Source organism: Gnatocerus cornutus, chromosome 6 (assembly GCF_029298725.1).
Source record: "Gnatocerus cornutus isolate USDA-ARS CGAHR chromosome 6, icGnaCorn1.1, whole genome shotgun sequence".
Lineage (NCBI taxonomy): Eukaryota > Metazoa > Arthropoda > Insecta > Coleoptera > Tenebrionidae > Gnatocerus > Gnatocerus cornutus.
The window spans coordinates 18916779-18931045 of record NC_142238.1 but is presented as its reverse complement, the minus strand read 5'-3'; the positions used below and the strand labels follow the sequence as shown (position 1 = coordinate 18931045).

At 39.0% G+C, this 14267-nt stretch overlaps 2 protein-coding genes across 2 annotated transcripts in view; one reads left to right on the top strand and one right to left on the bottom strand.

Moving 5' to 3' along the window:
• LOC148173649 (homeotic protein antennapedia-like) overlaps positions 1-14267 on the top strand; it is a 109432-nt gene that overhangs the window by 46145 nt on the left and 49020 nt on the right. The window lies entirely within an intron of this gene.
• Positions 323-5795, bottom strand: LOC148173650 (uncharacterized). Its single transcript, XM_088039909.1, has 2 exons — positions 522-5795; positions 323-442 (listed from the first exon to the last, which is right to left on the bottom strand). The coding sequence occupies exons 1-2, from the start codon at positions 5793-5795 to the stop codon at positions 323-325; spliced, it is 5394 nt and encodes a 1797-aa protein (XP_087896035.1).

The following is a 14267-nucleotide window of genomic DNA, read 5'->3' as shown; positions in this document are numbered from 1 at the left end:
ACACTTCCAGGTGAGCAATCCCTGATTAATCGATGATTAATCATATTGGCGAGGGCGACGAAATGGGTTGTGGACCTCTCCAGCAGAATGTTGTCTCAGTCGTGGCATTAAAGGTTGAGTACTGCGGCCTTGATCCCCTGGATGATACACTGAAACATCAGCTGACCACAGTATTTTGTTTCACATCAAGTTATTTATAGTATATGGCATTCGTATTACAACTATTTAATCCCCCTTTAAAATAATTGCTACATGATTAAGTACTAGTTTCCCATGAATTACAACTAATTCCCATTAACAAAAGAAATCTAACTGGCTTAACTTAAGTTCGCGACAACCCTGATGTGGAGTAGTTATGAAACGGATCCAGAATCCCTAACGGTTGAAGCTCCACCACTTCCTGTTGTGCTTGTCCCTTGATTATTTGAATCCTCCTGGTTTCCTGTTGGAATCTTCACCAACTTGTGAATTGGGCGTTTTGCTTCCAGTCCGGACGCTCTTCGAATTGTCACGACCCTTACCAATCCTTCTTGTCCCTTATGAACTTGTTCAATTTTCGCCAACGGCCACTTACTGGCAGAGATGTTATCTTCTTTCACTAAGACGACATCTCCTGGCTTCAAATTTTCTACTTCTGACTGCCACTTGTTTCGCTGTTGCAGCTGGTGTAGGTAATCTGTCGTCCATGCCTTCCAAAAGTCCTTTTTCATCTTTTGGATGACTCTCCATCTTCCCGTTAGACCGTCACAACTTTCTAACGCTACGGGATTGGTTGGTCCCACCAACTCCTTTCCAATGAGAAAGTGTCCTGGTGTCAACACTGATACATCGTTAACTTCTTCGGTTAATGTGCACAGTGGACGTGAATTCAAACATGCTTCTATTTGATTGACTAACGTCGTCAATTCTTCGTACGTTAATGTACTTTCGCCAATGACACGTTTTAAGTGGTGCTTTGTAGATTTTACTCCAGCCTCCCACATACCCCCAAAGTGCGGTGCCGATGGAGGGATGAAATTCCACTGAATTCCCTTATTTGCTAATTGATCTTGTATGTCGGAACCCTTGATCATTTCGCTTACTTCTTCTTCCAACCTCTTAGCTGCGCCCACAAACGTCGTTCCATTATCTGAGAAAATGTTCGCACTCATTCCTCTGCGAGACATAAACCTCTTCAATGCTGCCATGAAGCTTTCCGATGTCATGTCGCTCACAATCTCCAAATGGATCGCCTTTGTTGCTAAACAGACAAACACCGCTATGTATCCTTTATACGACTTATTTCCTCTTCCCTTTGACACTCTTAGTTGGATAGGTCCTGCGTAGTCGACACCGGTGTTGGTGAACGCTGACACTGGTCTGACGCGAGTCTCGGGTAGTTGACCCATCAGCTGTTCTGCTGTTTTTGCACGATAACGAATGCAAGTAGGACAATTGTTGATGACCTTTTTCACGGCTCGTTTTGCGTTTGTTATCCAAAACTTTCTTCTGATGAAGGCTATCGTTTGCTGATTACCTCCATGAAGAGTTTGTAGATGCGCTTCCCTGATGATGAGACTCCCCAGATCACCTTTTCCTGAGATGATTATTGGATGCTTCTCATCATATTTGAGTAGTGAATGTTTCAATCTTCCACCCACTCTCATAATTCCTTTGTTGTCAATGAATGGGTTCAAGTTTATCAACCCACTTTGTTTGCCAACCGACCTTGCGTTCTGCAGTTTCTTTACTTCGTCAGCAAAACATTGACCTTGCTCCATTTTTACCATGTATTCTTCCGATTGAAGTAACTCCTGCACTGCCAACGGACCGCTGCTTTTTCCTTCTCTGCAGGCTCGAATGAATCGCAAACACCATGCCAAAATTCTTTTTCCTTTTGTAAACGACGAATATGCTGCAAAGATTGGCTCTGCTGGATGAGTGACCTTCACATGCATGCATCTTCTTTCTTCTATCTTCGTATCTTCTTCTACTGCGACGTTTGGCCATTTTTCCTCCTCTTTCAACCAACTTGGACCATTCCACCACAGCTCGTCTTCCTTTAACTTGTTTGCATCCAGCCCTCGTGAGATCACATCTGCAGGATTGTCCTTTGTGCTGACATGATGCCATTTAACGTTTTTTGTACGTTGGATCTCTGAGACTCTATTGGCTACATAGGTCTTCCAACGTCCTGGTTGTCCAGCTATCCATGCTAGCGTTATCATCGAATCGGACCATGCGTGTAGCTCTGTTTTTTCCAATGATAATGTAGTTATTATTCGATGCATGAGTTTTGATAACAGTGCCGCTGCGCACAATTCCAACTTCGGCAAGGTTACCTTTGTTTTTATTGGAGCCACCTTTGATTTGGCTGCAAGCAAACTGACTGTCACTTCCCCATCTGGTTTCGTAACTTTCAGGTAAACCACCGCTCCATACGCCTTTTCTGACGCGTCGCAGAATCCATGTACTTGAATTTGAACCGAATTCTTGCCTTGTTGTGTCCATCTTGGAATGACAATTTCTTCAAGCTCCTTCAGAGTCTTAAGAAATTCATACCACCTGTTAGCAACCTCGTCTGGAACTTGATTATCCCAGTCTAGCTGACCTCTCCAAAGATCCTGCACAATCAGTTTGGCTGTCACTACGACTGGTGCTAACACTCCCAGTGGATCAAACAATTTCGCAACACTTGACAGAATTGTCCTCTTCGTTAATTTCCCACTCGTTGACGTAGTTGTGTTGACCTTAATCCTGATTGTGTCATCATTGGGTGCCCAGAATACTCCCAACGATTTCTTCACCTCGTCCTTGGCGAATTCTATTTGTTTGTTGTCTCTCAGGTGCTCTGAGAGGGTTTCTAACAACTTGCTGTCATTACTGCACCACTTTCTTAAGTTAAATCCACCCGAATGAAACATGTTTATCAATTCCGATTGCAGTTCAATTGCTTCTTCAGTTGTGTCAGCCCCAGCTAACACGTCATCAACGTAGCAATTCTTTGTAGCTACTTCAGCCGCTTCTGGATATGTGTCGCGTTCGTCTTTTGCCAACTGTTGGATGGTTCTAACTGCCAAAAACGGTGCTGACGCAGTTCCATACGTCACCGTAGTCAATCTAAACTCTTGAATGGGCTCTGATTCTGAAAATCTCCATAGTATTCGGTGATACTCCTGATCATCTTCATGGATTTTAATTTGACGGTACATTTTTTCTATGTCTGCATTAAAAGCTATCTTGTTGCTTCTCCATCTCAACAAGATGTCACAAAGTTCACTTTGCACTCTTGGTCCAACTAACGTAATGTCATTCAGACTTTTTCCGTTACTACTCTTACAAGATGCGTCGAAAACCACTCTTAATTTAGTTGTCGAGCTATCTTCCTTTATTACCGATTGGTGCGGAATGTAGTATCTTCCTGTCCTTTCCTCTTCTTTCGGAACTTTTGTCATATGACCTAGTTGCACGTATTCTCGCATGAACTCGTTGTAATCTTTACAATGTTTTTGTTGCCTACTCAGTCTTCTTTCGAGTTGTAGTAACCTTGCGACCGCCCGTGACCTAGATTCCCCAAGTTTAGAATCATCACTTTTAAAAGGAATTCTGACGACGTATTTTCCATCCATGTCTCGTTGTGTTGTTTCTTCATACCGCTTCTGACACATTTCTTCTTCATTTGTCAGCTGCTGCTCCGTTGAAACTTCTTGCTCCTCCCAAAACTTGTTTATGTTTTGGTCTTCTTGAGCTCTTGATATCAAGCTGCACAGTTTGATGCCTCGCGTTTTTGAACCTGAGCTGCTTCCGGATATTATCCATCCGAAATGCGTATTCTGACCTAGTAGTCCATTTTCTGTTTTCTTCATTCCATCTAACAATATCTCGCGGTACTCTTTTGCACCTAAGATAATGTCTATTTGCCCTGGGGTGTAAAACGTTGGATCCGCAATGACCACGTTTTTCCAGTCGTCTTCTACGAAATTTATCTGGCATTCTGGTGTTTTTTCGGTTAGCTTCGGAAGTATGACCACATCTGTCTTTAATTCGAATGCTCCTGGCATCCTTGCTTTGCAAACAATTCTAATTTTTTGGTTGCTAGTTTTGGGTTTCACATCCCCAATCCCCGAAATTTTTGCTCTAATTCTTTCCCGAGGTAGTCCCAACTGACAGGCTGCTTCTTCCGTAGCAAAAGCAGCTTGCGATCCTGGATCAATGAGCGCTCGCAAGTACTCCAAATCCCCAGACGCATTCTTTACTCGAATTAATGCTGTCGCCAACAAAACCGTTTCGTCATGACGTGCGATGTGACTTGCTACCTTCGTCAGTTGATGTTTTGTTTTTTCTGACTCCATTTTCTTCTGATTGACCGATTTTTCTTCATCCCGATGCATTAGGGTATGATGAGTTTTCCCACATACGCGACATTTACTCTGCGAGTAGCATTTCTTCCCAAATTCATGACTCAAACAGTTGTAGCAAAGTTTCCGTTCCCTCGCGAAGTTAAACCGGTCATCAGCATCAAGCGATTTAAATTCAGGGCATGCATGAATTGCGTGAGACAAAGAACAAAATTTGCAACTTGCCTTATTTGATGTTGGAGATTCCTTGAAGCTTCTTGCGTTTTCTCGTTCCGACTTCTTTCCAAGATGATGAACTGCTTCCAACGCCTGGAATCTTTTCATCAAGAACTTCAGCACACTCTCCAAGGATTGTACTTCGAAAGGGTTGTCTATCGACGCTTCAAAGCTTTCATTGGTCTTCCAATTCCACTTGTTTGCCATCACACAAACAATGATTGGATCCCACGATGAAACCTCAATCTTCTGCTGCTTTATGGCTTCTAGACACTCTTTCACTGTGTTGTACATCGTCTTCAGTTCCTCTGCGCCGTCATCCTCCTTCATTGATGGTAGTTGCAAGATCTTGTTCACTAGTTTGTTCACGATCAACCTCTTATTGTTGAACCTTTCTTGAAGTTCATCCCAAGCACTGCTGTAGTTGTCTTCAAGAATCTCAAAATGTTGAATGGCCCGTAGCGCTTCACCGCTTACGTACGTCTTCAAATACTGCAGCTTTTCCACCTTGCTGAGACTTGTGTTTGCGTGAATGATCTTCGTGAATAGGTCCTGGAATGTGGGCCATTCTTCGTATTTGCCTTCAAACACGGGTATCTTAATCTTTGGCAGCACCACACTCGTTGACCCCGAAGTTCCATTACCTCCGCTTGGACCTTTCATCTTCTCTTCCAAATGAATCATCACTGCACGATACTCTGCACGCATCGTGCCAAACCATTCCTCTTTGAAATATTTGGACTCCCGGTTGCCCCTCGCACACCTGCAGAGTTCCACTTCCTTTTCTCGGATGGTTTCCCATTGAGTTCTGATGTCTTCAGAATACTGCCGGAATCCGTTTGTTGCCGTCTTTGCACTGTTAATATCAATTCTCAACAGCTCCATCCGACGGGCTTGGTCGATTAAGTTCATTTTCAGCTCAACTTCTTCAGCTGATTCTACCTTGGTTTTAAGCAGATCTCTACATTTGTCTATGTAACTTGACACCTCCATGTAGGCTGCTTCAATTCCGCTGTAGCTATTGTTTACGAAATACTGACTTTTTTGCTCCCGATCTAGAGCCTTAATCTTCGCATGGTTAGATTTTAGCTTGGCCACAATTGCGTCTATCTCTGCGGCCTTTTGATGTAGGTAGTGCTCCGTCTTCCTCTCTTTGGAGTCTTTCTTCATATTTATCAACTTCCTTGTAAGCTCATCCTTCCACTCCAGCTGCTCGCTTACCAGGTCGTTGATTTCTTCCATTTCACCAGGTAGCACTCTCACTTTCCTGGCACAAACACTTTTTTCCACGAACAGACACTCCCGTTTCGCGAAAGCTATAGGAATTTGGCAACGTTTTGCCCACTTGAATCTTGCACACTTTACAAGATTTTGCCACGACGATACACTTAGTTTGCTCGAAGGACCATGTTGAGGGGGTGAGTAAGGACAACCACCATGGTTCTATCAATACTACTGTTTATTAAAAAACGCCTATCTAATATAATACTAATTTGAATTAACTATAACTGTGATGTTCAAAATGTTGTGTAAATCTGTTGTTCGCCAACATAACAACCAACGTAACTGGTTTACGGTCGCTGGTTTGCAACCGTATTCTGCTGTCGATGCATCCACAACTAATTGTCACATCAGGATTGCTCCACCGTGGACTGTGAGCCGCTCTACTTTCGACACTTCCAGGTGAGCAATCCCTGATTAATCGATGATTAATCAACCACTGACACTAATATAATATGCAATTAGTCTTATCACTTCTTAAATTAATTTACCGGCATTTCTCCATAATGAATTTTGAGCTGCATAAAAATAGACACGAATTTTCCGAATTGCCGCTTATCACCAGATAAGAAATAAGTAGAATTTCAACTGCGTGTTATCGCCGTAAAAGTGTCGGTTCAATTTATAGGTGTGTAGTTTATGGAAAAGTGATAGCACTATCAGAGAAATGTAAAAGCGTAAGAAGTAGATTATCGGGGGAATTTTGTTGACAATATTTTCCCAAACTTGGTGTTTTGCTAATTTGCGCCGATAGAATTTGCGCTCGTTTCCAAGATTGTGACTAGAAACTCCGCCAACTTTTCCGCTCGCGCAAGCATAAAAAGAAGGAGAAAAAGCCCAACGCATGACTCATGTTTTCTTTGGGGTGACGATTCGCAATCTATATTTTATATAGAATTTATTAGAGTCGGACGAAATGTCGCTTCCCTGGAGGAGCACGGGTCAGCGATCGCTCCAATATTTCTGCAAAAATCGGAAACTCTACTAAGTTACTATTACAACCCTCAAACCTGCAAATTTTTCCCCTCTCGAACGAAACTGTTTTCTCTTATTCCCAATTCATCCAATAAGTGGTCCGATTCTGCAAAAGCCTAGGGGCGGTTTAATGATAAAGCAGCGAGGAAGGAAAACTATGATTGTCGGAAAAGTGGGGAAAGTAACGGTAATAAATTACGATGGAGACGGGATGGCTGCAATGAAGTAACGTACTAAGACAATGCCTAATTGTGGGAAAACTGGATTTTCGGTCAAGGGTCTCCTTGTCCAGTGTCCTTTGATTTAGTGGATTTAGATCCGGTCGGGGTGGTCGGACACAAAGGGATCCATGGGGTCTTACCCTAAGGAAAAATGTTCACTGGGAATATTTATTTACCGCCGTTTATTTATCGCAACTAAACAAACAGATCTCGCGCAAAAATAATGTCTGTAAGCCGGGCATTTATATATCATCGCACAAAATCAATTACTCTGTATAGACGATAATATAAATGATGTCGATAAACACGCTTCTGTCCACACGCTATAAATTAAGTTTTCCATAAATTTCGCATGTTTTCGTTTGGGATCATTGCAACTAAAATTTCACCTCTGCAGTCTCTATTTTGTATAAACACCTAATTAAAACTCGCGATAATAAATAAACCGGTTGCTAACAAGATATTAAATTATTATGAAAAAGGAAATTAATATCTTTAGAAGTGCATAAATCAAATCGAGTAGTTTTTATTTTTGAAAAAGCGACATTCGGAAATATTTGTGGAAATTAATCGAGTCGGCCATAACAAGTGACATTAATTAGCGCTAACGGTTACTTTTAAATTTTGATGCGATTTATCTTTAGTCGGTTTCGGTGAACTGATTCGGTTTTTAATTGTTATTAATTACAACATGGAAATTAAGCGCGGTGGAATTTTTTACCGATGCGTTTTCCATCGGAATTCCATTAATAGTGGGGATATTTCTAATTCAAATGGGGGCCGTTACTAATTTCCTGACTGTCTCAGTTTGAGAGTGTGTTATGTGCGCATAAAAAACTAATTTTAGACATTTTCAGTTTGAGAGTGAAGTAAAATTTCGAACTTTTTTCTGTAATTCTGTAAATCTCTTTTCTGCAATTCTGGTAATTCCAGTTCATTGGCAATTATATTTGGACAGGTTACTGTTCCTGACATTACTATTGACTGTGCCAAATTGCAAAAATATCGGGCATGAAAAACAATTTTAGAACATTTTACTTTGAGGGTGAAGCACAATAGTACTTTTTTATAAAAACCTGTAATTTCAGAGATTTTCGATCTATGGCAATAAAATTTGGGCAGGTTAATGGGTATGACATTATTACTCAGTGCACTAAATTACAACAATGTCGGGCATGAAAGAACAGTTTTTGAAAATTTTACTTTAAGAGTGAAGCAAAATTTCGATTTTTCTTATGAAGACCTGTAATTCTAGTAGTTTTTGCTCTATGACATTGAAATTTGTTGAGATTACTTTCTTTGACATTATAATTAAGTGTGCCAAATTACAATAATATTGGGCATAAAAGACTAATTTTAGAAATTTTCAGTTTGGAAGCGAAGCAAAATTTCGAACTTTTTTGTTATTAAAATCTGTAATTCTGGGAATTTTAGTTCTATGGCAATGAAATTTAGAGAAATTACTGTTCTTAACATTACTATTGACTGTGCCAAATTGCAAAAATATCGGGCATAAAAAACAATTTTAGAACATTTTACTTTGAGGGTGAAACACAATAGTACTTTTTTATAAAAACCTGTAATTTCAGAGATTTTCGATCTATGGCAATAAAATTTGGGCAGGTTACTGGGCATGACATTATCAATCAGTGCACTAAATTACAACAATGTCGTTCATGAGAGAACAGTTTTTGAAAATTTTACTTTAAGAGTGAAGCAAAATTTCGATTTTTCTTATGAAGACCTGTAATTCTAGTAGTTTTTGCTCTATGACATTGAAATTTGTTGAGATTACTTTCTTTGACATTATAATTAAGTGTGCTAAATTACAATAATATTGTGCATAAAAGACTAATTTTAGAAATTTTCAGTTTGGAAGCGAAGCAAAATTTCGAACTTTTTTGTTATTAAAATCTGTAATTCTGGGAATTTTAGTTCTATGGCAATGAAATTTAGAGAAATTACTGTTCTTAACATTACTATTGACTGTGCCAAATTGCAAAAATATCGGGCATAAAAAACAATTTTAGAACATTTTACTTTGAGGGTGAAACACAATAGTACTTTTTTATAAAAACCTGTAATTTTAGAGATTTTCGATCTATGGCAATAAAATTTGGGCAGGTTAGTGGGTATGACATTATCAATCAGTGCACTAAATTACAACAATGTCATGCATGAAAGAACAGTTTTTGAAAATTTTACTTTAAGAGTGAAGCAAAATTTCGATTTTTCTTATGAAGACCTGTAATTCTAGTAATTTTTGCTCTATGACATTGAAATTTGTTGAGATTACTTTCTTTGACATTATAATTAAGTGTGCCAAATTACAATAATATTGTGCATAAAAGACTAATTTTAGAAATTTTCAGTTTGGAAGCGAAGCAAAATTTCGAACTTTTTTGTTATTAAAATCTGTAATTCTGGGAATTTTAGTTCTATGGCAATGAAATTTAGAGAAATTACTGTTCTTAACATTACTATTGACTGTGCCAAATTGCAAAAATATCGGGCATAAAAAACAATTTTAGAACATTTTACTTTGAGGGTGAAGCACAATAGTACTTTTTTATAAAAACCTGTAATTTCAGAGATTTTCGATCTATGGCAATAAAATTTGGGCAGGTTAGTGGGCATGACATTATCAATCAGTGCACTAAATTACAACAATGTCGGGCATGAAAGAACAGTTTTTGAAAATTTTACTTTAAGAGTGAAGCAAAATTTCGATTTTTCTAATGAAGACCTGTAATTCTAGTAGTTTTTGCTCTATGACATTGAAATTTGTTGAGATTACTTTCTTTGACATTATAATTAAGTGTGCCAAATTACAATAATATTGTACATAAAAGACTAATTTTAGAAATTTTCAGTTTGGAAGCGAAGCAAAATTTTGAACTTTTTTGTTATTAAAATCTGTAATTCTGGGAATTTTAGTTCTATGGCAATGAAATTTAGAGAAATTACTGTTCTTAACATTACTATTGACTGTGCCAAATTGCAAAAATATCGGGCATGAAAAACAATTTTAGAACATTTTACTTTGAGGGTGAAGCACAATAGTACTTTTTTTATAAAAACCTGTAATTTCAGAGATTTTCGATCTATGGCAATAAAATTTGGGCAGGTTAGTGGGCATGACATTATCAATCAGTGCACTAAATTACAACAATGTCGGGCATGAAAGAACAGTTTTTGAAAATTTTACTTTAAGAGTGAAGCTAAATGTGCGTCAATGATATTCCATCGGAATTCCATTAATAGTGGGGATATTTCTAATTCAAATGGGGGCCGTTACTAATTTCCTGACTGTCTCAGTTTGGGTAATTTCTTCCATAAATAACATATCACAAAATGACTTCAATTTTCGCAGTCTGTAATTTTCTGGTATCGTGTCACGGTCCCATTAGTCGCCTTTCTGTGCCGCCTGTGTCTCGGGTAAGAGACACCCTATGGTACCGGAATTACCTAGCTGATTACCAAATCAAACTCGTGTTCTGTGCCTGATACACCGCCCGATACACAATCTCCCTTTGTAATTGTCTATCTAACTTTCACTTTCGTCTATAAAAATCACGAGATCGTTCCGACGACCTCCATTTTTGTTGACGAACATGCTCATGAAGAATGGCTTCTGTGCGAAGTTTGTGTTTATTTTGTCCCCTTCTCTCGTTAATGCCGCTTCTGAAAGGAATGTGGAAGCTCTCTTTCTATCACGTTCGAACTACCCTCAAAGACCAACTCGTCACCCTGGGGCTGTCACGTGATCTTGCGCAGCTGTTGGGGGCATATATTGTACCTATGAAAAAAACTAAGGCTAAATTCCACGTTTTTAGGCCGCACCGGATTTATCATCGTCAACGGGAAAAATTGATGGAACTGTACGAAACTATAAACTTGCTTGGCAACACCACACATAATTTATATTCGGGGGAGATTATAATGAATTTAAAAAAAGACAAACATAAATCTTGTACCAATAAACCGAATTATTTTTATCTGCGTTTGATTTCTTTGTGAGTTGATTTGTTTGTTTGGCCCCGAAATTTTGAACAACATCTTCGCGAGCTGGGCTCAGGTGCGCCCATTTTTGTCGTTTCCGCGCAGCGTTAATTAAAAGGAAATCATAATTTATTTAATGGCAAGTTAATTGACTTGAGCACATGCCTTCATTTGAATAATAAATGACGTCGCGAGATACAAATTCGTGACGGCGATCATCGTGTTGATTACCTAAAAAACGCGCAAATGGCACAGTTACGAGATGAGACAATCTGTGTCTTGAGGAGCGGCGTAAATTTTCAATTTTCCAAATGTGCTGGGTGAAGATGAGCTGTTGGGTTTTATGAAGAGGGGTGAAGTGGGACGATCTCGGTTGGGTATTGATTTAGTAGCTGGCGGGCGTTCTAAGGCTTTGGTAGCAGATAGACAGGCAGAGGCATGACGCATTATATATGGCGGTGGAGACGAACTTTGCTGAGAGAGACAATGCGATTTCCTCCCACGCCACTGAGTGGAATGCCATGTGTGTTTGGGAGAAGCAGCAGCTCACAAGGGAACGCTGCCTGATGTGAAAAAGACAGCTGGGCCTCGGAACTTATTTCGAAATGCAAACGAAAATAATCACAAAATTCCGTCTTCCAGCACTCAAAATCGGCTTTTTCGCCTAATTGTTTACAAGATTCCCGAGTAGTGGTATTTATGTAAATCTCAGTTAATAAATTATTACAACGAGGGTTGTTAAGGTGGTAATAAAACGCAGCAACACATTGCTCTAAGCCGGCGGATAACATTATAACCTTCCTTTAGAGTGTTTACGTGCCACCGATAATTTATCGCGCGATTTTTCGATATGAAGTGCGAACTGGATGAGAATTTTTAGCAACGGAGAAATATCTCTTCCTCGAAGGAACAAACAAAGTCAACATGTTTTGATGCCACCCCAAACTTTTTAATTACAATAAAATGCAATCTAACTAATTACACGGTAGTTTCTGCGCCGACAGAGATTTTAAATTTAGATAAAACGCTGCCAAAATTTCGTTTTCCTGTGCGCCATAAATTAGAGTGTTTGGCTGACATGGAGTTCGGATTAATTCATCTCTTTCAGATTAACTGTAGTGAACTGACGTTGGCGTGAGGGTTTTTCATGAACGGAGAAAGCGGAGCCGAAGCTAGAACATGAATCTCCAAATGAAATTATTATCACTGCTTTCAGCTGCTTTTAAATATTTTCGACGCGGCTCTTCCGCCTCTCTCGTGCCTAATTAACCCAATCTAATGCAAATTTCGACCCCGCAAAGACATGCGAGCGGGAAGCGTCGGCTTTGTCCCAAAATTTTTCTATTTGAAAATGATTAGCGCAAATTTGTAACACGTTATCGCATAAATCGACTACGGCGGATACACAAATTGTTATGACTTATGACAGTAAATTAACAGGAATGACTGCAATAACTGTTTTATTTTGTAACCGGAAGTTGTTTAATTTATTGCACCTACCTACTGTTTTAATTAACGAGATAAAAATGCTCAGTTTGATGTTGGCTACCCCCGTTCGATTCGTAATTAATAGACCATGAAAATGCTTCCTTGTCAATATAAAACGTAAGATTTAATTAAATAACGGGAGCTTGATCTAGGTGAGTCCTCAGCCACTAGAATTAATAAACGCATGTGAAGTATGCGAGTCGGGACCCTCTGGATATTCTTGCATTTACTGATATGCATATTTAATAACGGTTTCTACGCTTCATGTGTACAACATGCACTCCAAGTGCAAGTTTTATCGTACCCGGGACCATACATCATCGTCAGTGTCAATGCCGGAGAATACCGTAAGATTTCGTGAATTTTCCATTAATTACTTTAATTAGGCTCTTGGAACAAATACACGCTTATCTCGATTAGAGTTTCCGAAAAAATGATTAACGGTGCCGCTGAAAGCTACTTAGTATGCGCATAACGAAATTTTGACCATCGAAATGAAGTAATTAGCGTCTAGTTCGAGTTTTTGTGCCCCCTGCTCCGGCGATATGAGAAATCGCGATAAAAATAAACAAAACAAACGTGTACCGGGTGTTCCAGCGATTGCTGAACATAGGGAAATAACATGGGAAAATGAATTTTATTTTTTTCCTGCTCTCTCGAACCTCCAAATTGAATTTGGTCAGCGGTGGATTATTCTTTGAATGATTCTCAATCAGACTGTAATTTTTTTAATTCGATGCTTTTACGGCATTATTCAAAAAATCAAATTAAAAACGGTTAATTTTGAATTTCCCGCCGGAATGTCGGTACTATTGAAATTGAAGTGAGTCCAAACTAACCACACTTTTTAAAGATTTGGAGGTTCATTCGTTTTGGAGGACCAACAACGATGTCTAACGTTTCAAAACTCTTGTTCTAAGCTCAAGTTGTTGATTTCCGACGTAGGTAACTTCAATCTGCGCAAAAATATGGTTAAAATTTAACAAAATGTTGCGAGAACTTTGAACTCTTATTAAAAACAAAAACATGTTTGGCTGTGTTCTTCTGTTCGACAGTCTCTGCCATATATTTTTTGTCGTTTCAAAAATGGTATTTTCAGTTGTAGCATTTGCAGTTTGTCGCTTTCCTGATTGTTTGGTAAATAAAACCTATTTGGTTAAAAAAAGTAAAGTAGAGTATTAATTGAATAGTGTTACTCAACAAAGATTCAGCCACTGTAGTCTAAAAACGGAGATCAAGGCTATTCAAGCCTTAATTTTACCGATTCTGCTTAACAGATGGTGACAATTTTTATCGATTTAATAACGCGATGAAGTCCATTAAAAATGTTTTGTGAGTTGGAAATTTGTTGCACCATTCAATTAAAAGGCAACATAAGCTGCACCGCCAACGTTTCTTTTTCTCTCAGCTGCTTGTCTTGGTAAGATGGAAAAATCCAGTTCGTTTGGAATTATATTAGATTCTCAAAAATCCCCCCTCTGCAGCAGTACAAAAAGACAATCTAGCAACGAAATTTCTCCTCGTATTTGCTAACATTTTTGGTGTCACTTGGGTGCATATTTGACTTATTTCTTCTTTTAGCTCTTGAGTATTTGGATAACTTCTTCCACCGCGATATAAGTTCTCATTGATGAATCCCCATAGGAAAAAATCGCAGGCCAGTTTACATCTAAAAATTTGCACACTTGAAATTGATTTCTCAACAGTCTTATATTTTGTTGCGAGGTATGGCTAAGTGCCTCGTCTT